Genomic DNA, 27,320 nt, shown 5'->3' with positions numbered 1-27,320 from the left:
TCTCCAAAGCTTTCACACTCTTTCCAGTTTCCACACTCTCTCCAAAGTTTCCACACGCTCTCCAAAGTTTCCACACTCTCTCCAAAGCTACTACTCTCTCCAAAACTTCCACACTCTCCCCAAAACTTCCACGCTGTGTCCAAGGTTTCCACACTCTCTCCAAAGCTTTCACACTCTTTCCAGTTTCCACGCGCTCTCCAAAGTTTTCACACTCTCTCCAAAGCCTTCACACTCTCTCCAAAGTTTCCACACGCTCTCCAAAGTTTCCACACGCTCTCCAAAGTTTCCACACGCTCTCCAAAGTTTCCACACTCTCTCCAAAGTTTCCACACTCTCTCCAAAGTTTCCACACGCTCTCCAAAGCTTCCACACGCTCTCCAAAGCTTCCACACTCTCTCCAAAGTTTCCACACTCTCTCCAAAGTTTCTACACACTCTCTCCAAAGTTTCCACACGCTCTCCAAAGTTTCCACTCTCTCCAAAGCTTTCACACTCTTTCCAGTTTCCACACTCTCTCCAAAGTTTCCACACGCTCTCCAAAGTTTCCACACTCTCTCCAAAGCTACTACTCTCTCCAAAACTTCCACACTCTCCCAAAACTTCCACGCTCTCTCCAAGGTTTCCACACTCTCTCCAAAGTTTCCACACGCTCTCCAAAGTTTGCACACTCTCTCCAAAGCTTCCACACTCTCCCCAAATCTTCCACACTCTCTCCAAAGCTTCCACTCTCTCCAAAGCTTCCAGTCTCTCCAAAGCTTCCACACTCTCTCCAAAGCTTCCACACTCTCTCCAAAGCTTCCACACTCTCTCCAAATCTTCCACACTCTCTCCAAAGCTTCCACACTCTCCCCAAAGTTTCCACACGCTCTCCAGTTTCCACACTCTCTCCAAAGCTTCCACTCTCCCCAAAGCTTCCACACTCTCTCCAAAGCTTTCACACTCATTCCAAAGCTTCCACACTCTCCCCAAAGTTTCCACACTCTCCCCAAAGTTTCCACACTCTCTCCAAAGTTTCCACACGCTCTCCAAAGTTTGCACACGCTCTCCAAAGTTTCCACTCTCTCCACAGCTTTCACACTCTTTCCAAAGTTTCCACACGCTCCCCAAAGTTTCCACACTCTCACCAAAGCTTCAACACTCTCTCCAAAGTTTCCATACTCTCTCCAAAGTTTCCACACTCTCTCCAAAACCTCTACTCTCTCCAAAACTTCCACACTCTCCCCAAAACTTCCACACTCTCTCCAAGGTTTCCACACGCTCTCCAAAGTTTTCACACTCTCTCCAACGCCTTCACACTCTCTCCAAAGTTTCCACACTCTCTCCAAAGCTTCCACACTCTCTCCAAAGTTTCTACACACTCTCTCCAAAGTTTCCACACTCTCTCCAAAGTTTCCACACGCTCTCCAAAGTTTCCACACGCTCTCCAAAGTTTCCACACTCTCTCCAAAGTTTCCACACGCTCTCCAAAGTTTTCGCACTCTCTCCAAAGCTTCCGCACTCTCCAAAGTTTCCACGCGCTCTCCAAAGTTTTCACACTCTCTCCAAAGCCTTCACACTCTCTCCAAAGTTTCCACACGCTCTCCAAAGTTTCCACACGCTCTCCAAAGTTTCCACACTCTCTCCAAAGTTTCCACACTCTCTCCAAAGTTTCCACACGCTCTCCAAAGCTTCCACACTCTCTCCAAAGTTTCCACACTCTCTCAAAAGTTTCTACACACTCTCTCCAAAGTTTCCACACGCTCTCCAAAGTTTCCACTCTCTCCAAAGCTTTCACACTCTTTCCAGTTTCCACACTCTCTCCAAAGCTTCCACTCTCCCCAAAGCTTCCACACTCTCTCCAAAGCTTTCACACTCATTCCAAAGCTTCCACACTCTCCCCAAAGTTTCCACACTCTCCCCAAAGTTTCCACACTCTCTCCAAAGTTTCCACACGCTCTCCAAAGTTTGCACACGCTCTCCAAAGTTTCCACTCTCTCTAAAGCTTTCACACTCTTTCCAAAGTTTCCACACGCTCCCCAAAGTTTCCACACTCTCACCAAAGCTTCAACACTCTCTCCAAAGTTTCCACACTCTCTCCAAAGTTTCCACACGCTCTCCAAAGTTTCCACACGCTCTCCAAAGTTTCCACTCTCTCCAAAGCTTTCACACTCTTTCCAAAGTTTCCACACGCTCTCCAAAGTTTGCACACTCTCTCCAAAGCTTCTACTCTCTCCAAAACTTCCACACTCTCCCCAAAACTTCCACACTCTCTCCAAGGTTTCCACACGCTCTCCAGTTTTCACACTCTCTCCAACGCCTTCACACTCTCTCCAAAGTTTCCACACTCTCTCCAAAGCTTCCACACTCTCTCCAAAGTTTCTACACACTCTCTCCAAAGTTTCCACACTCTCTCCAAAGTTTCCACACGCTCTCCAAAGTTTCCACACTGTCTCCAAAGTTTCCACGCGCTCTCCAAAGTTTTCACACTCTCTCCAAAGCCTTCACACTCTCTCCAAAGTTTCCACACGCTCTCCAAAGTTTCCACACACTCTCCAAAGTTTCCACACTCTCTCCAAAGTTTCCACACTCTCTCCAAAGTTTCCACACGCTCTCCAAAGCTTCCACACTCTCTCCAAAGTTTCCACACTCTCTCAAAAGTTTCTACACACTCTCTCCAAAGTTTCCACACGCTCTCCAAAGTTTCCACTCTCTCCAAAGCTTTCACACTCTTTCCAGTTTCCACACTCTCTCCAAAGTTTCCACACGCTCTCCAAAGTTTCCACACTCTCTCCAAAGCTACTACTCTCTCCAAAACTTCCACACTCTCCCCAAAACTTCCACGCTGTGTCCAAGGTTTCCACACGCTCTCCAAAGTTTCCACACACTCTCCAAAGTTTCCACACGCTCTCCAAAGTTTCCACACGCTCTCCAAAGTTTCCACACTCTCTCCAAAGTTTCCACACTCTCTCCAAAGTTTCCACACGCTCTCCAAAGCTTCCACACGCTCTCCAAAGCTTCCACACTCTCTCCAAAGTTTCCACACTCTCTCCAAAGTTTCTACACACTCTCTCCAAAGTTTCCACACGCTCTCCAAAGTTTCCAATCTCTCCAAAGCTTTCACACTCTTTCCAGTTTCCACACTCTCTCCAAAGTTTCCACACGCTCTCCAAAGTTTCCACACTCTCTCCAAAGCTACTACTCTCTCCAAAACTTCCACACTCTCCCAAAACTTCCACGCTCTCTCCAAGGTTTCCACACTCTCTCCAAAGTTTCCACACGCTCTCCAAAGTTTACACACTCTCTCCAAAGCTTCCACACTCTCCCCAAATCTTCCACACTCTCTCCAAAGCTTCCACTCTCTCCAAAGCTTCCACTCTCTCCAAAGCTTCCACTCTCTCCAAAGCTTCCACACTCTCTCCAAAGCTTCCACACTCTCTCCAAAGCTTCCACACTCTCTCCAAATCTTCCACACTCTCTCCAAAGCTTCCACACTCTCCCCAAAGTTTCCACACGCTCTCCAGTTTCCACACTCTCTCCAAAGCTTCCACTCTCCCCAAAGCTTCCACACTCTCTCCAAAGCTTTCACACTCATTCCAAAGCTTCCACACTCTCCCCAAAGTTTCCACACTCTCCCCAAAGTTTCCACACTCTCTCCAAAGTTTGCACACGCTCTCCAAAGTTTGCACACGCTCTCCAAAGTTTCCACTCTCTCCAAAGCTTTCACACTCTTTCCAAAGTTTCCACACGCTCCCTAAAGTTTCCACACTCTCACCAAAGCTTCAACACTCTCTCCAAAGTTTCCATACTCTCTCCAAAGTTTCCACACTCTCTCCAAAGTTTCCACACGCTCTCCAAAGTTTCCACACGCTCTCCAAAGTTTCCACTCTCTCCAAAGCTTTCACACTCTTTCCAAAGTTTCCACACGCTCTCCAAAGTTTGCACACTCTCTCCAAAGCTTCTACTCTCTCCAAAACTTCCACACTCTCCCCAAAACTTCCACACTCTCTCCAAGGTTTCCACACGCTCTCCAGTTTTCACACTCTCTCCAACGCCTTCACACTCTCTCCAAAGTTTCCACACTCTCTCCAAAGCTTCCACACTCTCTCCAAAGTTTCTACACACTCTCTCCAAAGTTTCCACACTCTCTCCAAAGTTTCCACACGCTCTCCAAAGTTTCCACACTCTCTCCAAAGTTTCCACACGCTCTCCAAAGTTTTCGCACTCTCTCCAAAGCTTCCGAACTCTCCAAAGTTTCCACGCGCTCTCCAAAGTTTTCACACTCTCTCCAAAGCCTTCACACTCTCTCCAAAGTTTCCACACGCTCTCCAAAGTTTCCACACACTCTCCAAAGTTTCCACACTCTCTCCAAAGTTTCCACACTCTCTCCAAAGTTTCCACACGCTCTCCAAAGCTTCCACACTCTCTCCAAAGTTTCCACACTCTCTCAAAAGTTTCTACACACTCTCTCCAAAGTTTCCACACGCTCTCCAAAGTTTCCACTCTCTCCAAAGCTTTCACACTCTTTCCAGTTTCCACACTCTCTCCAAAGTTTCCACACGCTCTCCAAAGTTTCCACACTCTCTCCAAAGCTACTACTCTCTCCAAAACTTCCACACTCTCCCCAAAACTTCCACGCTGTGTCCAAGGTTTCCACACGCTCTCCAAAGTTTCCACACACTCTCCAAAGTTTCCACACGCTCTCCAAAGTTTCCACACGCTCTCCAAAGTTTCCACACTCTCTCCAAAGTTTCCACACTCTCTCCAAAGTTTCCACACGCTCTCCAAAGCTTCCACACGCTCTCCAAAGCTTCCACACTCTCTCCAAAGTTTCCACACTCTCTCCAAAGTTTCTACACACTCTCTCCAAAGTTTCCACACGCTCTCCAAAGTTTCCAATCTCTCCAAAGCTTTCACACTCTTTCCAGTTTCCACACTCTCTCCAAAGTTTCCACACGCTCTCCAAAGTTTCCACACTCTCTCCAAAGCTACTACTCTCTCCAAAACTTCCACACTCTCCCAAAACTTCCACGCTCTCTCCAAGGTTTCCACACTCTCTCCAAAGTTTCCACACGCTCTCCAAAGTTTACACACTCTCTCCAAAGCTTCCACACTCTCCCCAAATCTTCCACACTCTCTCCAAAGCTTCCAGTCTCTCCAAAGCTTCCACTCTCTCCAAAGCTTCCACTCTCTCCAAAGCTTCCACACTCTCTCCAAAGCTTCCACACTCTCTCCAAAGCTTCCACACTCTCTCCAAATCTTCCACACTCTCTCCAAAGCTTCCACACTCTCCCCAAAGTTTCCACACGCTCTCCAGTTTCCACACTCTCTCCAAAGCTTCCACTCTCCCCAAAGCTTCCACACTCTCTCCAAAGCTTTCACACTCATTCCAAAGCTTCCACACTCTCCCCAAAGTTTCCACACTCTCCCCAAAGTTTCCACACTCTCTCCAAAGTTTGCACACGCTCTCCAAAGTTTGCACACGCTCTCCAAAGTTTCCACTCTCTCCAAAGCTTTCACACTCTTTCCAAAGTTTCCACACGCTCCCCAAAGTTTCCACACTCTCACCAAAGCTTCAACACTCTCTCCAAAGTTTCCATACTCTCTCCAAAGTTTCCACACTCTCTCCAAAGTTTCCACACGCTCTCCAAAGTTTCCACACGCTCTCCAAAGTTTCCACTCTCTCCAAAGCTTTCACACTCTTTCCAAAGTTTCCACACGCTCCCCAAAGTTTCCACACGCTCTCCAAATTTTCCACACTCTCTCCAAAGCTTCCACACTCTCCCCAAAGCTTCCACACTCTCTCCAAAGCTTTCACTCTTTCCAAAGCTTCCACACTCTCCCCAAAACTTCCACACGCTCTCCAAAGCTTTCACACTCCCTCCAAAGTTTCCACACTCTCCGCAGAACTTCCACACTCTTTCCAAAGTTTCCACACGCTCTCCAAAGTTTCCACACTCTCTCCAAAGTTTCCACACTCTCCCCAAAGCTTGCACTCTCCCCAAAGCTTCCACACTCTTTCCAAAGCTTTCACACTCTCCCCAAAACTTCCACACGCTCTCCAAAGCTTTCACACTCTCCCCAAAGCTTCCACACTCTTTCCAAAGCTTTCACACTCTCCCCAAAACTTCCACACGCTCTCCAAAGCTTTCACACTCCCTCCAAAGTTTCCACACTCTCTCCAAAGTTTCCACACTCTCTCCAAAGCTCCTACTCTCTCCAAAACTTCCACACTCTCCCCAAAACTTCCACACTCTCTCCAAGGTTTCCACACGCTCTCCAAAGTTTTCACACTCTCTCCAACGCCTTCACACTCTCTCCAAAGTTTCCACACTCTCTCCAAAGCTTCCACACTCTCTCCAAAGTTTCTACACACTCTCTCCAAAGTTTCCACACTCTCTCCAAAGTTTCCACACGCTATCCAAAGTTTCCACACGCTCTCCAGCTTCCACACTCTCTCCAAAGCTTCCACACTCTCTCCAAAGCTTCCACACTCTTCCCAAAGCTTCCACACTGTCTCCAAAGCTTCCACACTCTCCCCAAAGCTTCCACACTCTCTCCAAAGCTTCCACACTCTCTCCAAAGCTTCCACACTCTCTCCAAAGTTTCCACAGCTCTCCAAAGCTTTCACACTCTTTCCAAAGTTTCCACTCTCTCCAAAGCTTCCACTCTCTCCAAGGTTTCCACACGCTCTCCAAGGTTTCCACACGCTCTCCAAAGTTTCCACACGCTCTCCAAAGTTTCCACACTGTCTCCAAAGCTTCAACACTCTCTCCAGAGTTTCCGCCCTCTCTGCAAAGCTTCAACACTCTCTCCGAAGTTTCCACACTCTCTCCAAAGCTTCAACAGTCTCTCCAAAGTTTCCACACTCTTTCTGTGATGAAGAGACCAGAACAGCACAAACTACTCTGAAGGTGATGGAACCAAAGCTTATATAGATGTACTCCTTCTGTCAGGTGTGGTGGAACAGCAGACTCTGTCACGGTGAGCGCTGGCAACGGCTGAACCCAGGTGCGGAGGAACGGCAGACTCCCATGTAGTGACAGAAGCAAGAGTTCATACAGATGGATCCCAACAGAGCACTGATGGCAGGACGAGACACCGCAAGAGGAATCATTCTCCACACAAGGGCTCCCTGAGCAGTGCTAACCGAGAGTCTGAATTAAAAAATTGTTGAATGTGGAAAACCCTTGCCTGTTACAACTAACTTGACCAGATTAAACAGAAAGCACAATGACTCTCATTATGTCAACAATTAGTAAATACAGGTGCTCGAGAAACCTCGAGAAACAGAGGCCTGCAGGGCTCATGACACCTTGACAAGCTGGTTGTGTCAATGCTTTCTGTCTGTGGCAGACACGTGGCACGTCATCTGGATGGCGTGGTGCCATAACAGTTAGCGCAATGCAATTACAGAGCCCGTGTTCGACACCCCCCGCTGTCTGTAACGAGTTTGTACGCTCTCCCAGTGATTGCATGGGTTTCTTCCAGATGTTCCAATTTCCTCCCACATTCCAAAAAACGTACAGGTTAAACTTAGCAAGTTGTGGGCACGCTATGTTGCTGCCAGACACATGATGACGCGTGCCAGCGACCCGGGTTCAATACCCACCGCTGTCTGAGTTTATCTCCGTGACCATCTGGGTTTCGTTCAGGTACTTCCGTTACTTCCCACATTGCAAAGTCGTATGGGTTAGTAGGTTAATGGCTACAGGGGTGTAATTAGGTAGTGCAGGCTCATTGGGCCGGAAAGGCCTGTTACCATACTGTGTCTCGAATATAAAATATCTCCTCACCTTCTCTGTTCTAAAACTCATTAGTACAAATCTCGCCATGGACAGAATTGGCAAAAGAGACTCTCTTTTTGCTCTGACTGGATATGGCAGGATATGTCTTGACGATTGGCCATTGCACCGCACGGAGTCCATTCAGCCCGAATGGTCCCTGCCGACCAGGATCGTCATCAATTTTACTCATCGTCACTTGCACATCGAAACGCGGATCCATACAGTGAAATCCATCATTTTGCATCAACGACCAATGCAGTCTGAGGACGTCCCCACAAGTGTTGCCAACATAACATTCCCACAACTCATTAAGTCTAATTTGCCTGTGTTTGGCCCAGATGCCTCCGAACCAGGAGTTCCCACCTTTTTGATGTCATGGACATCCTACCATTAACCAAGGGGTCCCTTGGGAACTCCTGTTCTCAACCTTTCCTGTCCATCCACCTGACAAGTACCTTTTGAATGTTGCTAGCGTACCTGCCTCAATCACTTCCTCTGGCAGCTCGTTCCACAAAGATACCACCCTTCGTGTTAAAGAACCTTGCCCCTCAGGTCCCTATTAAATCTCACTGTTTATACCCTGTGTCTGCTAATTTTTGATTCTCCAAAGACTGTGTGCATTCACCGTATCTGTACCCCTCATGATTTTGTACACGGCGAATAGGTCAATCCTCAGTCTGCTACACTCCAATGTTGAAGATGCATCAAACATTAACTTGGAGAATTGTGTTGGGTTCTGGTCACCTACCCACAGGAAAGATGTCAGTGAGATTGAAAGAGTAAAGGAAAAGCTTTCAAGAATGTTGCTGTAACTTGAGGCCTGAGTTTATAGGGAAAGGTTGAATAGATTAGGACTTTATTCCCTGGAGTTTAGGATAATGAGTAGAGATTTGATAGAGGGATACAAAATTATGAGGGATATAGGTAGGGTAAATGCAAAAAGGCTTTTTCCACTAAGGTTGGCTGGGACTGCAACCAGAGGTCATGGGTTAAGGGTGAAAGGTGAGATGTTTAATGGGAACTTCTTCTCTCAGAGGGTGGTGAGTGTGGATATGGACATGAATGTGATGGTATGGAGGGCGATGGTGCAGGAGCTTATCGATGTGGTTAGGCAGAACAACAGCTTGGGCCAAAGGGCCTGTTTCTGCGCTGCCACGCTCTGTGACTCTGACCTCAACGAATCACAACCTGTCAGGTTTTCTCTTGTCGCTCAGCTCAACAAGCCTTTCACAAACGTGGACGGACTCCAGGAACGACACCGATCTCAACGGTCCGCGGAACCGCTGGCAAAGCACAGCCTCTGTCACAATGCTTTGCCCCAAGGCAGGGGAGGTTCAGTAGAAACCTGAGCTTGTAACTCGAGTGCATTTGTTCATTGCTTCTTGGCTCCCGGAAAGTCAGCGCCTTCCTGACATGTCAGTAACCTTTGCTGGGAAATTGACCTTCCCCCAATAAATACCACAGAGAAAGGCAGGGAACGGGGTGAGCAGCACGAAAGGTACTCTGAAGATGGGAGCTCTGGGTGTCTGTGCAGGTGAGATGCTACTGGCAGTTCTGCCTCTGTTGTACAGACTTTCATGTTTAGAGAACACCGCCAAGTTCAGGAACTGTTGTTACCTCTCAACCATCAGGCTCTTGAACCAAAGGGGATAAAGTCATTCATCACAACACCAAATTGCTTCCACAACCTAAGGACTCACTTTCAAGGTCTCTATATCTAATTTATTCTTTCTTTCTTACTTTTTGTATTTGCACAGTTTGTTGTTGTTTGCGCACTGGTTGTTCACCCTGTTGCATGCTGTCTATCATGTTCCTTGTGTTTACTGTGATTACTCGCAGGAAAATGAATCTCAGGGCTGTGTACTCTAACAATAGATTTACTTTGACTGAGTTCGTAGCCATGTGGAGGGTCCACGTTCCCAGGGTCCACGTTCCCAGGGACCACGTTCACAGGGACCACGTTCACAGGGTCCACGTTCCCAGGGACCACGTTCACAGGGTCCACGTTCACAGGGTCCACGTTCCCAGGGACCATGTTCACAGGGTCCACGTTCACAGGGTCCACGTTCCCAGGGACCATGTTCACAGGGTCCACGTTCACAGGGTCCACGTTCACAGGGTCCACGTTCCCAGGGACCACGTTCACAGGGTCCACGTTCACAGGGTCCACGTTCCCAGGGACCACGTTCACAGGGACCACGTTCACAGGGTCCATGTTCACAGGGTCCACGTTCCCAGGGTCCACGTTCCCAGGGTCCACGTTCACAGGGACCACGTTCACAGGGTCCACGTTCACAGGGACCACGTTCACAGGGACCACGTTCACAGGGACCACGTTCACAGGGTCCACGTTCCCAGGGACCACGTTCACAGGGTCCACGTTCACAGGGTCCACGTTCCCAGGGACCATGTTCACAGGGTCCACGTTCACAGGGTCCACGTTCCCAGGGACCATGTTCACAGGGTCCACGTTCACAGGGTCCACGTTCACAGGGTCCACGTTCCCAGGGACCACGTTCACAGGGTCCACGTTCACAGGGTCCACGTTCCCAGGGACCACGTTCACAGGGACCACGTTCACAGGGTCCATGTTCACAGGGTCCACGTTCCCAGGGTCCACGTTCCCAGGGTCCACGTTCACAGGGACCACGTTCACAGGGTCCACGTTCACAGGGACCACGTTCACAGGGACCACGTTCCCAGGGACCACGTTCCCAGGGACCACGTTCACAGGGACCACGTTCCCAGGGACCACGTTCACAGGGACCACGTTCACAGGGACCACGTTCCCAGGGACCACGTTCACAGGGACCACGTTCACAGGGTCCACGTTCACAGGGTCCACGTTCACAGGGTCCACGTTCCCAGGGACCACGTTCACAGGGTCCACGTCCCCAGGGACCACGTTCACAGGGTCCACGTTCCCAGGGTCCACGTTCCCAGGGACCACGTTCACAGGGTCCACGTTCACAGGGTCCACGTTCACAGGGACCACGTTCACAGGGTCCACGTTCACAGGGTCCACGTTCACAGCGTCCACGTTCTCAGGGTCCACGTTCACAGGGTCCACGTTCACAGACTCTCAAGGTTGCGACACAAGCTGACAGGTTGTTCAGAAGGTGTATGGTGTGTTGGCCTTCGGTAGTTGGGGATCGAATTCAAGAGCCGCGAGGTAATGTCGCGCCTCTACAAAACCCTGGTTAGACCACACGATATACTGTGTTCAGTTCTGGATGCCTCATTATGGGAAGGATGTGGAGGCTGTATAGAGGGTGCAGAGGAGATTCACCAGGATGCTGCCTGGATTAGAGAGGGTGCAGAGGAGATTCACCAGGATGCTGCCTGGATCAGAGAGGGTGCAGAGGAGATTCACCAGGATGCTGGCTGGATTAGAGAGGGTGCAGAGGAGTTTCACCAGGACGCTGCCTGGATTACAGAGGGTGCAGAGGAGATTCACCAGGATGCTGTCTGGATTAGAGAGGGTGCAGAGCAGATTCACCAGGATGCTGCCTGGATTAGAGAGGGTGCAGAGGAGATTCACCAGGACGCTGCCTGGATTAGAAAGCATGTCTTATGAAGGTAGGTTGAGTGAGCTTGGAGTTTTCTCTTTGGAGTGGAGGATGAGAGGTGACGAAATAGATGAGACGATACGAGGTATAGACAGAGTGGACAGCCAGAGGCTTTTTCCTCCGGCGAAAATGACTAATACAAGGGGGTATCATTTTCAAGTGATTGTAGGAAAGGGACGTCAGAGATAGGTTTTTACACAGAGTGTGGTGAGTGCGTGGAACGTGCTGTCAGGGGTGGTAGAAACAGATACATTAGGGACATTTAAGAGACCTAGACAGGTGCATGGATGATAGAAAAATGGAGGGTTATGTGGAGGGAAGAGTTAGATTGATCTTGGAGTAGGTTAAGGGGTTGGCACAACATTGTGGGCCGAAGGGCCGAACAGATGTTTTCCAGCATTTTGTGCAACTTCTTATCTGGAAAGTATCAGAACCAGGAGAAAGCAGAGATGGTCAGGAACGTGAACAGAGCTAGCTGGGATTTTCAGCGATACAGTTTCGTTTGCGTGCCGACCAGGCAGACCGTGGTGTACGTCAAGGCGGTAATAAGCGAAAGAGAATTGAGAATTGCAGGTTGAGTTGGTGGTGAGGAAGACAGCTGCAATGTTAGCATTCGTTTCAAGAATATGACGTTAAGGATGTGATGTTGAGGCTTTATAAGGCGTTGGTCAGACTGCAGTGGGAGTACTGTGAGCAGTTTTGGGCTCTTATCTGAGAAAAGATGTGCTGGAATTGGAGAGGGTCCAGAGGAGGTTCATGAGGATGAGCCTGAGAATGAAAGGGTTAACATGTGACGAGTGTTTGATGGCTCTGGGCCTGTACTTGCTGGAGTTTAGAAGAATTGGGGGGGGGGGGGGGTGGGCGGGAAAGAATCTCACTGAAACCTATTGAGTATTGAAAGACCTGGACAGAGTGTACATGGAGAAGATGTTTCCTACAGTAGGGGGGTCTTGGACCGGAGGGTACAGTTTCAGAATTCAGGGAAGTCCATTTAGAACAGAGATGAGGAGGAATTTCTTTAGCTGGAGGGTGGTGAATCTGTGGAATTCATTTGCACAGACATCTGTCCTTGGGTAAATTTAAAACATGAGACAATCTGCAGACGCTGGAAATCCAAAGCAACACACACAAAATGCTGGAGGAACCCAGCAGGTCAGGCAGCATCTATGGAAAAGAGTTATCAGTCGATGTTTCAAACTGAGACCCTTCATCGGCACGGGAAAGAAAGAGAAGTTAGTGTAAGAAGGTGGGGGAAGGGGAGGAAGACGTACAAGGTGGCAGGAGATAGGTGAAAGCAGGAGAGGGGAGGGGAAGTTGATTGGTGAAAGAGATAAAGGGCCAGAGAAGGGAAATATGATAGAGGGAATAGAAGACCATGGCAGAAAGAAAAGGGGGAGGAGCACCAGAGGAGGGGATGTGCAGGTAAGGAGATAAAGTAAGAGAGGGCAAAGGGAACAGGAATGTTTAACAGGTTTGGGGGGGGCTTTATCGGCAGTTTGAGAAATTGACATTCATGCTATCAGGTTGGAGGCTACCCAGACAGAATATAAGGTGTTGCTCCCCAACCTGAGTGTGGTCTCATCACAACAGTAGAGGAGGCCTTAGACTGATTGTCAGAATGGGAAGTAGAATCGAAATGGGTGGCTACTGGGAGATTGTGCTTTTTTTGATAGATGGAGCATAGGTGCTTCACAACGTGGTCTCCCAGTCTACATCAGGTCTCACCGATATACCAGGAGCACCAGACACAGTAGATGTGTCAGGAACGGGGTCAGGATTGGACCCAAATGCAGGACGCAGGCATTGAAGTACTAGGGGTAGGACAGGATGGGGATGCCATGGCATGCAAGGGGTAATGCAGGCGGGGCTGGATCCCAGAGGTCAGGCAGGCGGGGCAGGAGGATCCCAGCATTCAGGTGGGACCACTTCCCAGGCAGAAACACAGAGGCCTGGGCAGGTGCGGGGTACAACCCATCAGAGGTGAGGGGTAGGAAGGGACAGAACCACCCATAGGTAACAGCAACAGCCTGGCTTACCCAATGGGGGCAAGGGACAGAACCACCCAAGGGGTAACGGTGACAGCCTGGCTTACCTGACAGAGGCAGGGGAACAGAAGGGAGCTGGGTCAGGGTGAGCAGCAGGACACCGGGATACACCAGGTACATTGGTAAAGGTAACCAACAGCATGACAGCACAGCCTGTGTTTTTTTGTTTTTGCACTGTTCTCTGTCAGCTCCAGAGAACATTGTGTGTGAAAATCCAAGAATATCAACAGTTTCTGTGTTACTCAAACCACCCCATCTGGCCCTGAGTCCTGCTCTGTGCCTGGTCCGCCGGCCCTGAGTCCTGCTCTGTACCTGGTCCGCCGGCTCTGAATCCTGCTCTGTGCCTGGTCCGCCGGCCCTGAGTCCTGCTCTGTACCTGGTCCGCCGGCCCTGAGTCCTGCTCTGTACCTGGTCCGCCGGCCCTGAGTCCTGCTCTGTACCTGGTTCGCCGGTCCTGCTCTGTGCCAGGTCGGCCGGCCCTGAGTCCTGCTCTGTACCTGGTTCGCCGGTCCTGCTCTGTACCTGGTCCGCCGGCCCTTTCCCGCTCTGTGCCTGGTCTGCTGGCCCTTTCCCGCTCTGTGCCTGGTCTGCTGGCCCTGTGTCCTGCTCTGAACCTGGTCCGCCGGCCCTGAGTCCTGCTCTGTACCTGGTCCGCCGGCCCTGAGTCCTGCTCTGTGCCTGGTCTGCCGGCCCTTTCCTGCTCTGTACCTGGTCCGCCGGCTCTGTCCCGCTCTGTACCTGCTCCGCCGGCTCTGAGTCCTGCTCTGTGCCTGGTCCACCGGCCCTGAGTCCTGCTCTGTGCCTGGTCCGCCGGCCCTGAGTCCTGCTCTGTACCTGGTCCGCCGGCCCTCAGTCCTGCTCTGTACCTGGTCTGCCGGCCCTGAGTCCTGCTCTGTGCCTGGTCCGCCGGCCCTGTCCTGTTCTGTGCCTGGTCCGCCGGCCCTGTCCTGTTCTGTGCCTGGTCTGCCGGCCCTGAGTCCTGCTCTGTACCTGGTCCGCCGGCCCTCAGTCCTGCTCTATACCTGGTCTGCCGGCCCTGAGTCCTGCTCTGTACCTGGTCCGCCGGCCCTGAGTCCTGCTCTGTGCCTGGTCCGCCGGCCCTGTCCTGTTCTGTGCCTGGTCTGCCGGCCCTGAGTCCTGCTCTGTACCTGGTCCGCCGGCCCTCAGTCCTGCTCTATACCTGGTCTGCCGGCCCTGAGTCGTGCTCTGTACCTGGTCCGCCGGCTCTGAATCCTGCTCTGTGCCTGGTCCGCCGGCTCTGAGTCCTGCTCTGTGCCTGGTCCGCCGGCCCTGTGTCCTGCTCTGTGCCTGATCCGCCGGCCCTGTGTCCTGCTCTGTGCCTGGTCCGCCGACCCCGAGTCCTGCTCTGTGCCTGGTCCGCCGGCCCCGAGTCCTGCTCTGTGCCTGGTCCGCCGGCCCCGAGTCCTGCTCTGTGCCTGGTCCGCCGGCCCCGAGTCCTGCTCTGTGCCTGGTCCGCCGGCCCCGAGTCCTGCTCTGTGCCTGGTCCGCCGGCCCTGAGTCCTGCTCTGTGCCTGGTCCGCCGGCTCTGAATCCTGCTCTGTACCTGGTCCGCCGGCCCTGAGTCCTGCTCTGTGCCTGGTCCCCCGGCACTGAGTCCCGCTCTGTACCTGGTCCGCCGGCCCTTTCCCGCTCTGTGCCTGGTCTGCTGGCCCCGAGTCCTGCTCTGTACCTGGTCCGCCGGCCCTCAGTCCTGCTCTGTACCTGGTCCGCCGGCACTGAGTCATGCTCTGTGCCTGGTCCGCCGGCCCTGAGTCCTGCTCTGTACCTGGTCCGCCGGCTCTGAGTCCTGCTCTGTACCTGGTCCGCCGGCCCTGAGTCCTGCTCTGTGCCTGGTCCGCCGGCCCTGAGTCCTGCTCTGTGCCTGGTCCGCCGGCCCTGAATCCTGCTCTGTGCCTGGTCCGCCGGCCCTGAGTCCTGCTCTGTGCCTGGTCCGCCGGCCCTGAGTCCTGCTCTGTGCCTGGTCCCCCGGCCCTGAGTCCTGCTCTGTGCCTGGTCCGCCGGCCCTTTCCCGCTCTGTACCTGGTCCGCCGGCTCTGAGTCCTGCTCTGTACCTGGTCCGCCGGCCCTGAGTCCTGCTCTATACCTGGTCCGCCGGCCCTGAGTCGTGCTCTATACCTGGTCCGCCGGCTCTGAGTCGTGCTCTGTGCCTGGTCTGCCGGCTCTGAATCCTGCTCTGTGCCTGGTCCGCCGGCCCTGAGTCCTGCTCTGTGCCTGGTCCGCCGGCCCTGAATCCTGCTCTGTGCCTGGTCCGCCGGCCCTGTGTCCTGCTCTGTGCCTGGTCCGCCGACCCTGAGTCCTGCTCTGTGCCTGGTCCGCCGGCCCCGAGTCCTGCTCTGTGCCTGGTCCGCCTCCCCGAGTCCTGCTCTGTGCCTGGTCCGCCGGCCCTGAGTCCTGCTCTGTGCCTGGTCTGCCGGCCCTGAGTCCTGCTCTGTACCTGGTCCGCCGGCCCTCAGTCCTGCTCTGTACCTGGTCCGCCGGCCCTCAGTCCTGCTCTGTACCTGGTCCGCCGGCCCTGAGTCCTGCTCTATACCTGGTCCGCCGGCCCTGAGTCGTGCTCTGTACCTGGTCTGCCGGCTCTGAATCCTGCTCTGTGCCTGGTCCGCCGGTTCTGAGTCCTGCTCTGTGCCTGGTCCGCCGGCCCTGAATCCTGCTCTGTGCCTGATCTGCCGGCCCTGTGTCCTGCTCTGTGCCTGGTCCGCCGACCCCGAGTCCTGCTCTGTGCCTGGTCCGCCGGCCCCGAGTCCTGCTCTGTGCCTGGTCCGCCGGCCCCGAGTCCTGCTCTGTGCCTGGTCCGCCGGCCCTGAGTCCTGCTCTGTACCTGGTCCGCCGGCCCTGAGTCCTGCTCTGTGCCTGGTCCCCCAGCACTGAGTCCCGCTCTGTACCTGGTCCGCCGGCCCTTTCCCGCTCTGTGCCTGGTCTGCTGGCCCTGAGTCCTGCTCTGTACCTGGTCCGCCGGCCCTCAGTCCTGCTCTGTACCTGGTCCGCCGGCACTGAGTCATGCTCTGTGCCTGGTCCGCCGGCCCTGAGTCCTGCTCTGTACCTGGTCCGCCGGCCCTGAGTCCTGCTCTGTACCTGGTCCGCCGGCCCTGAGTCCTGCTCTGTGCCTGGTCCGCCGGCCCTTTCCCGCTCTGTGCCTGGTCTGCTGGCCCCGAGTCCTGCTCTGTACCTGGTCCGCCGGCCCTGAGTCCTGCTCTGTGCCTGGTCCCCCGGCACTGAGTCCCGCTCTGTACCTGGTCCGCCGGCCCTGAGTCCCGCTCTGTACCGGTCCCCCGGCACTGAGTCCCGCTCTGTACCTGGTCCGCCGGCCCTGAGTCCCGCTCTGTGCCTGGTCCCCGGCACTGAGTCCCGCTCTGTACCTGGTCCGCCGGCCCTTTCCCGCTCTGTGCCTGGTCTGCTGGCCCCGAGTCCTGCTCTGTACCTGGTCCGCCGGCCCTCAGTCCTGCTCTGTGCCTGGTCCGCCGGCACTGAGTCCTGCTCTGTGCCTGGTCCGCCGGCCCTGAATCCTGCTCTGTGCCTGATCCACCGACCCTGAATCCTGCTCTGTGCCTGGTCCGCCGGCCCTCAGTCCTGCTCTGTGCCTGGTCCGCCGGCCCTCAGTCCTGCTCTGTGCCTGGTCCGCCGGCCCTCAGTCCTGCTCTGTGCCTGGTCCGCCGGCCCTGAATCCTGCTCTGTGCCTGATCCACCGACCCTGAGTCCTGCTCTGTGCCTGGTCCGCCGGCCCTGAATCCTGCTCTGTGCCTGATCCACCGACCCTGAGTCCTGCTCTGTGCCTGTTCCGCCGGCCCTCAGTCCTGCTCTGTGCCTGGTCCGCCGGCCCTGAATCCTGCTCTGTGCCTGATCCACCGACCCTGAGTCCTGCTCTGTACCTGGTCCGCCGGCCCCGAGTCCTGCTCTGTACCTGGTCTGCTGGGTTTGGCCTTTTCTGTGCCTGGTCTGCAGGGTCTGGCCTGTTCTGTATCTGTGCTGTCTGGTTGGTGTTGTTCCCCTGCTTCTCTCATGTGTCCTGGTCCTGCTGTTCCTCCTTATTAGTTGGGGACTTTCCTCTTTCCTGCAGTCATTTAGAATGACACCCCTGGGAGTATTTCTGCCCTGGGAGAAACGTACTGGCTGTCCATTCAATCTAAGCACCTTGTATATTTTGTCCACCTCTATCAAGAGCCCTCATATCTTCCTTCGCTGCAAAGTATATAGCTCTAGCTTGTTTAAACTTTTCTCATAAAACATGCTCTGCAATGGTTGTTTCCCAGACAGGAGGACTTGTAGACTCCCCACAAGTTACCTGCATACTGAAGTGCAGAGGGAAATTTCAAAAATTTCCCAATGATACCAAACATGGAGATACGTCAACCTTGGGGGTGATGTCAATAGTAACACTAGTAATAGTGCACTAGTAACAGCAGATGGATAGACCATGGTAGTGTAGCAGTTAGCATGATACTATTGCAGCTCGGGGCGACAGAGTTCATCTCCTTCAGATTCGTCTTCTTACAGGCAGCTACAAAGCAAAGAAACCCCAAAGAACCCATTGAAAAGAGACCATCAAACATGCAACGTGGAGAAAACGAACTAATCATGCAAACGTTACACACAAGCAAATAGCATTCTGAACAGAAATCCACTAAGAGAGACTCTTAGATTAGCACAGAGCTAAAGACATTTCTCCAATTTAGGAAACGTCCTTTGCAATTCCGCTGTAGGTCTTTCAATATGCCATAGGTTTCAATGAGGTCCCCTTCATTCTTCAAAAGGATTTAGGAGTGGATTGGGACAATTTGTTTTATGGGAAGGATGTAATAGAGAAGTGGAGGTCATTTAAAGGTGAAATTTTGAGGGTACAGAATCTTTATGTTCATGTTAGGTTGAAAGGAAAGGTTAAAAGTTTGAGAGAGCCATGGTTTTCAAGGGATGTTGGAAACTTGGTTTGGAAAAAGAGAGAGATCTACAATAAATATAGGCAGCATGGAGTAAAGGAGTGCTTGAGGATATAAAGAATGTAAAAAGAATCTTAAGAAAGAAATTAGAAAAGCTAAAAAAAGATACGAGGTTGCTTTGGCAAGTAAGTTGAAAATAAATCCGAAAGGTTTCTACAGTTATATTAATAGTAAAAGGATAGTGAGGGATAAAATTGGCCCCTTAGAGAATCAGAGTGGACAGCTATGTGTGGAGCCGAAAGTGATGGGGGAGATTTTGAAATATTTCTTTTCTTCGGTATTCACTAAGGAAAAAGATATTGAATTGTGTAAGGTAAGGGAAACAAGTAGGGAAGTTATGGAAACTTTGACGATTAAAGAGGAGGAAGTACTGGTGCTTTTAAGAAATATAAAAGTGGATGAATCTCTGGGTCCTGACAGGATATTCCCTAGGACCTTGAGGGAAGTTAGTGTAGTGCAGGGGCTCTGACAGAAATATTTCAAAATTGCCACCCTCTTTCAGTGAGGCATCTATTACTCTTCTTTTAAAAAAGGCAAAGACCCAACAGAGTGTTCCTCGTATAGGCCGATCTCTCTGCTCAATGTTGATGTAAAGATCTTAGCTAAAGTTTTGGCTCATAGATTAGAAACCGTCATTCCCTCCATTATCTCTGATGACCAAACAGGCTTTATTAAAAACCGTTTCCCTTTTTTTAACATTCGGCGTTTATTTAATATCTTATACTCACCTCCAACTGGGATTCCTGAATGTGTTATTTCCCTCAATGCGGAGAAAGCGTTTGATCGTATAGAGTGGAATTACCTTTTTGCAGTTTTAGAAAAATTTGACCTTGGCCAAAGTTTCATCCCTTGGATCCAATTGCTGTACCTGAGTCCTACTGCCTCTGTTTTAACCAATTTTCAGAAATCCCAAGTATTTAATCTCAAACGTGGCACCCGCCAGGGATGCCCTTTAAGTCCCTTTCTCTTTGATTTGGCTATGGAACCTCTGGCGATAGCATTTCGAAACTGCCCTGAATTGACTGGGATTTGGAGAGGGGGTGTTGAGCATAAAGTTTCTCTCTATGCTGATGACTTATTACTCTTTCTCTCAAATCCGTCTACATCCTTGCCTCTAATGTTTTCACTTCTTGACCAGTTTAGCCAGATCTCTGGCTATAAACTTAATTTACATAAGAGTGAACTTCTCCCAATTAATAAAGAAGCACAAAGGAAGTTTAAAGATCTCTTTCGTGAAAACTTTGCCAATCTTTCATATGCTATAAAACAGAGTCTGGTACAATGGTCACCTCTATCTATGTCTTTGGTAGGTCGTATTAATGTTGTTAAAATGTATGTTCTCCCCAAATTTTTATACCTATTTCAAACTATCCCAATTTTTATTCCTAAATCTTTTTTTGATTCCTTAGACTCTATTATTTTGTCATATCTGTGGCAGAATAAGCACTCTAGAATTAATAAAATCCATCTCCAAAAATCTAATAAAGAGGGTGGCATGGCTTTACCTAACTTTCGTTTATATTATCGGGCAGCTAATATATGTTGTGCTACCTTCTGGTCTTTTTTCCATGGCCAACCCGAGTGCCCTAACTGGGTGGCGATGGATTTGAGCTCCACTAAAGAATTATCTATCTCTGCACTTCTTGGCTCTGCACTCCCTAGTAGTCTGCCCAGATCAATAGCTAATCCTCTTGTTAGACACACTTTGCGTATATGGGCTCAGATCAGGAAACGCTATGGTTTCCAGGGGTTTTCCGTTTTCAGCCCTATTGCTCATAATTACCTTTTTTTACCTACTACATACGATTCAGCATTCCAGGTTTGGTATAGGAAGGGCATTAGACATTTTGAAGATCTTTTCATCAATAATCGCTTCGCTTCTTTTCAGCAGCTCTCTGTTAAGTTCAATCTGCCCAATGCTCATTTTTTCAGATATCTCCAAATCTGAAACTTTATTGCTCCTTTAATTCCTAACTTCCCTGAAATGCCTGCGAAAAATGCTATGGACCTATTCCTTTCCATGAATCCACTAGGTAAAGGCTTAATATCAAACATCCGAGATAAACTAGCAGCCTTACGACGGGCCCCCATGGATAAAATCAAAATGGCCTGGGAGCAGGATTTAAATATCTCCTTATCTGAGGAGAGCTGGGATTCAGTTCTCAAATCGGTTAACTCAACCTCTCTTTGTGCTCGCCACTGCCTTTTAAGATTGTTCATAGAGCCCATATGTCTAAATCTAAACTATCTCGATTCTACCCTAGCGTTAGTCTGCTCTGTGATAAATGCAAGAGGGGCGAGGCCTCTCTCATCCATATGTACTGGTTCTGTCCTAGCTTGGAGAAATTCTGGAAAGATGTCTTCACTACGTTATCGTGTATTCTGAATCACCACCTAGAACCAAACCCCTTAATTGCTCTGTTCGGTTTTTGGGGCGAGACAGATTTATGTCTGGGTCCGACCAAATGCCGAATATTATCCTTTGCCTCTCTCCTGGCTAGACGCTTGATCCTCCTCAGATGGAGAGATGCTGCCCCGCCCACTCATGCTCAATGGCTTAACGACATCATGGCCTGTTTGGACCTCGAAAAAATTCATTATTCAGTTCTCAATTCGGATCTAAAGTTCCATAAGGTCTGGGGACCTTTTATCGAGCACTTTCATAACCTTCCTCTTGACTAGGGTTTTTTTTTCTCTTCGGTCCCTTGCTTTCAGCTCCTTTTTTTTTCTGGTAGAAGGCATTATTATCCTCTGTTGCTGAGTGTATTCACAGTCTGGGAGTTTGGCTGTCCTGACTTATACTCTCTATATTGTGTTGTGGTTGGTCTGGAGTTGCTGTTGTTTTTTCTTGTGTTGTGGGGCTTGGGGAGGACACTAAGCTTACTTGTCTTTAATTTAGGTGCTTTTTTTTGCTAAATTCTCTTCCTTTGTAGCATATTGTTATCGTATGCTTAATTTTGCACTGTTTTAATGTTCCTCATTGGGATTTGGGGTTTTTAATTTGTAAAATGTTTTGAAAAACTAATAAAAAAATTTTAAAAAAAAGAAGAAATGTCATTAGAAACGGGGATGGTGCCAGAGGATTGGTGTATTGTTCATGTGGTTCCATTGTTTAAAAAGGGTTCTAAGAGTAAACCTAGCGATTATCGGCCTGTAAGTTTGACGTCAGTGGTGGGTAAATTAATGGAAAGTATTCTTAGAGATGTTATATGTAATTATCTGGATAGACACGGTCTGATTAGGAACAGTCAGCATGGATTTGTGTGTGGAAGGTCATGTTTGACAAATCTTAGAGAATTTTTTGAAGAGGTTATGAGGAAAGTTGATGAGAGTAAAGCAGTGGATGTTGTCTATATGGACTTCAGTAAGGCCTTTGACAAGGTTCCGCACGGAAGGTTAGTTAGGAAGGTTCAATCGTTAGGTATTAATATTGAAGTAGTAAAATGGATTCAACAGTGGCTGGATGGGAGATGCCAGAGAGTAGTGGTGGATAACTGTTTGTCAGGTTGGAGGCCGGTGACTAGTGGTGTGCCTCAGAGATCTGTACTGTGTCCAATGTTGTTTGTCATATACATTAATGATTTGGATGATGGGGTGGTAAATTAGAATAGTAAGTATGCAGATGATACTAAGATAGGTGGTGTTGTGGATAATGAAGTAGGTTTTCAAAGATTGCAGAGAGATTTAAACCAGTTAGAAGAGTGGGCTGAAAAATGGCAGTTCCCTGAAGGTGGAATCTCATGTGGATAGGGTGGTGAAGAAAGCTTTTGGTATGCTGGCCTTTATAAATCAGAGCATTGAGTATAGGAGTTGGGATGTAATGTTAAAATTGTACAAGGCATTGGTAAGGCCGAATTTGGAGTATTGTGAACAGTTCTGGTCACTGAATTATAGGAAAGATGTCAACAAAATAGAGAGTGTACAGAGAAGATTTACTAGAATGTTACCTGGGTTTCAGCACCTAAGTTACAGGGAAAGGTTGAACAAGTTAGGTCTTTATTCTTTGGAGCATAGAAGGTTGGGGGGGGGGGGGACGACTTGATAGAGGTATTTAAAATTATGAGGGGGATAGATAGAGTTGACGTGAATAGGCTTTTTCCATTGAGAGTAGGGGAGATTCAAGCAAGAGGACATGATTTGAGAGTTAGGGGACAAAAGTTTAAGGGTAACACGAGGGGAAATTTCTTTACTCAAAGAGTGGTAGCTGTGTGGAATGAGCTTCCAGTTGAAATGGTAGAGGCAGGTTCGGTATTGTCATTTAAAGTAAAATTAGATAAGTATATGGACAGGAAAGGAATGGAGGATTATGGGCTGAGTGTGGGTCAGTGGGACTAGGTGAGAGTAAACGTTCAGCACGGACTAGAAGGGCCGAGATGGCCTGTTTCTGTGCTGTAATTGTTATATGGTTATATGGAACTCCCGTGTTGCTTGACAACTACCTCTGCCTGGCACAGCGTTTGATGCTCATAACACTTTTCTCTTTGTTTCAGGGTCTCTGGTCCTGATATTCCTGGGACAATTGGGTGAGTTGTTTTTGTTGACCCCCCCTCCCCCAATTCCAATTCCAGTCACAAGTTAGTACCTGCGCTAAATCCCAGTCAGTGGTTCGAGGTCAAGGAGAAGGAAAGGATGGTAATTTCTGCAGTAACACACACACAAGGTGCTGGAGGAACTCAGCAAGTCAGGCATCCATCAGCAAAGACTGCTCACCATGCAGGCTATGCTTTCTTCTCTCTACTACCATCAGGCAAAAGGTACAGAAGCCTCAAGTCCCAGACCACCAGGTTCAAGAACAGTTATTACCCTTCATTACAGGACTGTACAAGCCCTTCGACTATTGATAATGTACTGACCTTTTAACCTACTGTAAGATCCATCTAACGCTGCTCTCCCACATAGCCCTCCAGTTTTCTATCTTCCACACGCCTATTTAAGAGTTTCTTAAATGTCCTTAGTGTATTTGCTATGCCTGACAGGGTGTTCCACACACCCACCACTCTCTGTGTAAAGAATTTACCTCTGACGTCCCCCCTATACTTTCCTCCAATCACCTTAAGATTATACCCCCTTGTATAAACCACTCCACCCTGGGAAAATGTTTCTGATTATCCACTCTCTCTACACCTCTTACAATCTTGCACACATCTACCAAGTCACCTCTCATCCTCCTACACTCCAAAGAGAAAAGCCCCAACCCACTCAACCTATCTTCATAAGACATGCTCTCTAATTCAGACAACCTCCTGGTAAGTCTCCTCTGCACCCTCTCTAAAGCTTCCACATCCTTCCTATAAATGAGGCAACCAGAACTGAACCAGTACTCCCAAGTATGGTCTAATCGGAGTTTTATAGAGATGCAACATTACCTTGTGGCTCTTGAATTCAGCCATCTCCTGACCAATGAAAGCCAACATATTGTACACTTCCTTAACCATCCTATCAACTTGCACTGCAACTTTGAGGGATCTATGGATGTGGAAACCAGGATCCCTCAGTTCCTGCACACTGCCAAGAATCCTGCCATTAACCCTGTACTCTGCCTTCAAATTTGACCTTCCAAAGTGAATCACTTCACACTTTTCCAGATTGAACTCTATTAGCCACTTCCCAGCCCAACTCTGCATCCTGTCAGTGTCCCAGGACAACATTCTACACTATTCACAACTTCGCATCATCCGCAAACTTACTAACCCACCTCGGCCAAGTGACCTATTATACTCACAAAGGACAGAGATCTCAGACTGATCCCTCTACAGCACTAAACTCCAGGCAGAATACTCCCCATCTATGACTACCTTCTGCCTTCTATGAGCAAGTTAATTCAGTATTCAGAGAACATAGAAATCTGCAGCACATTATGGGTCCTTCGGCCCGCAACGTTGTGCCAACTGTGTAAGCTACTCCAGAATTTCCCTACTGCATCGCCCTCTATTTTTCTAAGCTCCATGTACCTATCTAAGAGACTCTTAAAAAACCCTGTCGTATCTGCCTCTACCACCATTGTTGGCAGTGCATTTCACGCACTCACCACACACTGTGTGAAAAACTTACCTCCAACATCCCCCTTGTACCTCCTTCCAAGCACCTTAAAACTATGCCCCCTCATCTTAGCCATTTCCGCCCTGGGAAAAAGCCTCTAACTATCCACATGATCAATGCCTCTCATCATCTTATACACTTCTATCAGGTCACCTCTCATCCTCTGTCGCTCCAACCATAGAGCTAGGTTTCCATGGATCCCATGCCACCTGACTTTCTCAATGAACTAACCTTGGGGAACCTTATCAAATGCCTTACCGAAATCCATATACACCATATCCATTGCTCTACCTTTATCAATGTGCTTTGTTACATCCTCAAAGAATTCAGTTAGGCTCATGAGGTACAACCTGCCCCTCACAAAACCATGCCGAGTATCCCTAATCATTCTAAGTAAATCCTGTCTCTGAGAATCTTCTCCAATAAATTGCCCACCACTGAAGTAAGACTCACTGGTCTATTATTCCCAGAGTTATCCCTACTCCCTTTCCTGAACAAAGGAATAATGTTTGCCACTCTCCAATCATCTGGTACCACTCCTGTGGCCAATGAAGATGCAAAGATTGTTGTCAAATGCATAGAAATCTCTTCCCTCATTTCTCATAGTGACCTGAGGTATATCCCACTAGCCCCCAGGGACTTACCTGCTCTAATCTTTTTCAGAAGTCCTAGAACATCCTCTTCTTAGCAGCAAACTACCAGCCTGAAAAACATCAAAGTCCCTCTCATTGGTTAACGCTGAAGCAAGGTACTCATTAAGGACTTCCCTCCCTCCGACTCCAAGCACATGCTTACTGTGCTATTCCTGATTGGTCCTGCCCTCACTCTGTCCGACCTGCTGTTCTTCACAGAGGCGCAGAACGCCTCGGGGTAAGATCAGGGTTCAGTTCCTGCTGGTGGTGTCTGAAAGGAGTTTGGATGTTCTCTCCCGAACGCTTGAGTTTCCAGCGGGTGCTCTGGATTTCACCCACATCCCAAAGGCGTACGGATTCAGGTTAGTGCGCTGTGGACGTGCTATCTTGGCACCAGAAGCATGGCAACACTTGCGGGCTGCCCAGACAAATCCTTGCTCTATTGGTTTGACACATCTCACTGTACATTTCAATGCACATGTGACAAATACAGCTAACCTTTGAGACTCTTGTTTGGACAGTGGGGCGTCAGAGCAAAATACTTCCAAGCACTCTACAACTCATGTTCTGGGTATTTACTTTTTCATCGACCTATCTATTGTTACGAAATCCCGTCACTTACCAGCAAAGATAGAGAGGTCCGTTGAAGTCTGATGGTAATATTTTTAAAAGTATTTATTGATAAAGGGGCACAAAAATAAGATTAATGCAATCATACGGATAACATACGTCGTCAATACTAAATCTAAAGCGCAGGTATGATCATAACCAATAAAACGTAACTCTATCGTTGTCTAGGGGATAATGTAATGTCTGATGGAAATATAAAAGTCATTAGCTCGTTCAGGCTGCAGCGTTTTGGGTTTAAGAGAGGGAGGCGTTTAAACTTGCCCAAGTCTTTTATGATGCCAATCCGTTGAGTCAGGGGAGCGGGCTTCCCCGTTGTTAGCTAAAGAGCCATTTTCCGTGGTTTCAGTCACCAATTCCAGCCACGGAATTGAACGCACGTGGCTTGGTTTCCGATGACCGTCTGCTGTTCCGTGGTCGCTTAACGTTTCTTCTGGTGCGTCTGAGGGGTTGTTCCTGCAGCCCCTCTTTTATTCTGACTTGCAGGGTCGTAGATGTCAATCAGGTTGGGGGTGATGCAATCTCTCCCTCAACCTGCCCACTTTGCCCGAGGGCGTTCACGTAGCAGAGCATCTCAATCCACAAATCTGTCTCCAAGAGACAATGGCCATGTCCCGTAGCTTTACATCGCTATGGGAGGGGAGAAACGTGACATCCTGCACGTCTCCCCCTCATGTCTTGGGCCCCCCGTTTGACTCAACCCAACAGTGATCTGGCGATTCTCACAAAGGAGGGGGCCACGGACGTAACACTATTTACTTATTTATCTAACTATTTATCCATTGATTTACTTATTTGTTTATTTATTTATTTTTGTTTTGTATTTCTATAGTTTGTAATTGGTTGTTTGTCAGTCTTGGTTTCTGTTTAGTTTCTCATTGATTCTGGAGTATTTCTTTGTTCTACTGTGAATGCCTGCAAGAAAAGGAATCCCAGGGTGGATTCCAGATATAACTCGGGGCATTCCAGATTTCAGAGTTCAAGTCTGTATGTCCTCCCTGCGGAATGCAAGGGTTTTCCCCCACAGTCCGGTTAGTAGGTTAATTAGTCACTGTAAGTTGTCCCATGATGAGCTTAGGGTTAACTGGGATTGTGGGGTTGCTGGGACGGCCTGGCTCGAAGGGGACCAGAAGGGCCGAGTCCGTGCTGTATCGCTAAATAAACTAAATAAAAACTAAAGTTTGAATATAAATTCACTGACCTTCGAGATGTGCTCAGGATCCGTAATATCCCTTGTCTCTTGCAGCGGCCTGCGCACCAGTTGAGAACTTCTGCGTGGGGAAAGAAGTTGGACTCCATGCAGACCCCTTCGACTCTGCCAGCTTTTATCACTGCCTGGAAAACTCCACCATCTACAGCACCTGTCAGAATAACCTGATCTTCGACATGGAGAGCCGTTGGTGTATCAAACCACCAACTTCGCCACCACCGACTACAACAGTAACCACAGCAACGACCACCACCACACCCGTCACAGGTGAGACTACGTGCTCCTCACAATCAGTGTGGAGTCCTCCGCAAGTTGTTCTAAAGCTTTGTCTTTATGTATCTTCTGCCTTGTGGCATCAAGGGTAATTACGTTACAGCTCTATAAACCCCCAGTTTGACCACACTTGGAATATTGTGTTCGGTTCTGATTGCCTCATTAAAAGAAAGATGTGGATGATTTAGAGAGAGTGCAAAGGAGATTTACT

General features: G+C 49.5%; 1 protein-coding gene across 4 annotated transcripts in view; it reads left to right on the top strand.

The window, feature by feature from the left end:
- LOC132395284 (mucin-2-like) overlaps nt 1-27,320 on the top strand; it is a 293,232-nt gene that overhangs the window by 222,744 nt on the left and 43,168 nt on the right. For all 4 annotated transcript variants that reach the window (XM_059971641.1, XM_059971640.1, XM_059971639.1 and 1 more), the window contains 2 exons: nt 22,819-22,851; nt 26,873-27,103. In XM_059971641.1, the coding sequence (XP_059827624.1) occupies nt 27,013-27,103 (91 nt within the window). In that variant the 5' untranslated portion in view covers nt 22,819-22,851; nt 26,873-27,012. The remainder of the gene's footprint in view (nt 1-22,818; nt 22,852-26,872; nt 27,104-27,320) is intronic.

Source organism: Hypanus sabinus, chromosome 6 (genome assembly GCF_030144855.1).
Source record: "Hypanus sabinus isolate sHypSab1 chromosome 6, sHypSab1.hap1, whole genome shotgun sequence".
NCBI lineage: Eukaryota > Metazoa > Chordata > Chondrichthyes > Myliobatiformes > Dasyatidae > Hypanus > Hypanus sabinus.
Note: the sequence above shows the minus strand (reverse complement) of the source record. Positions and strands in the feature narration are given on the sequence as shown.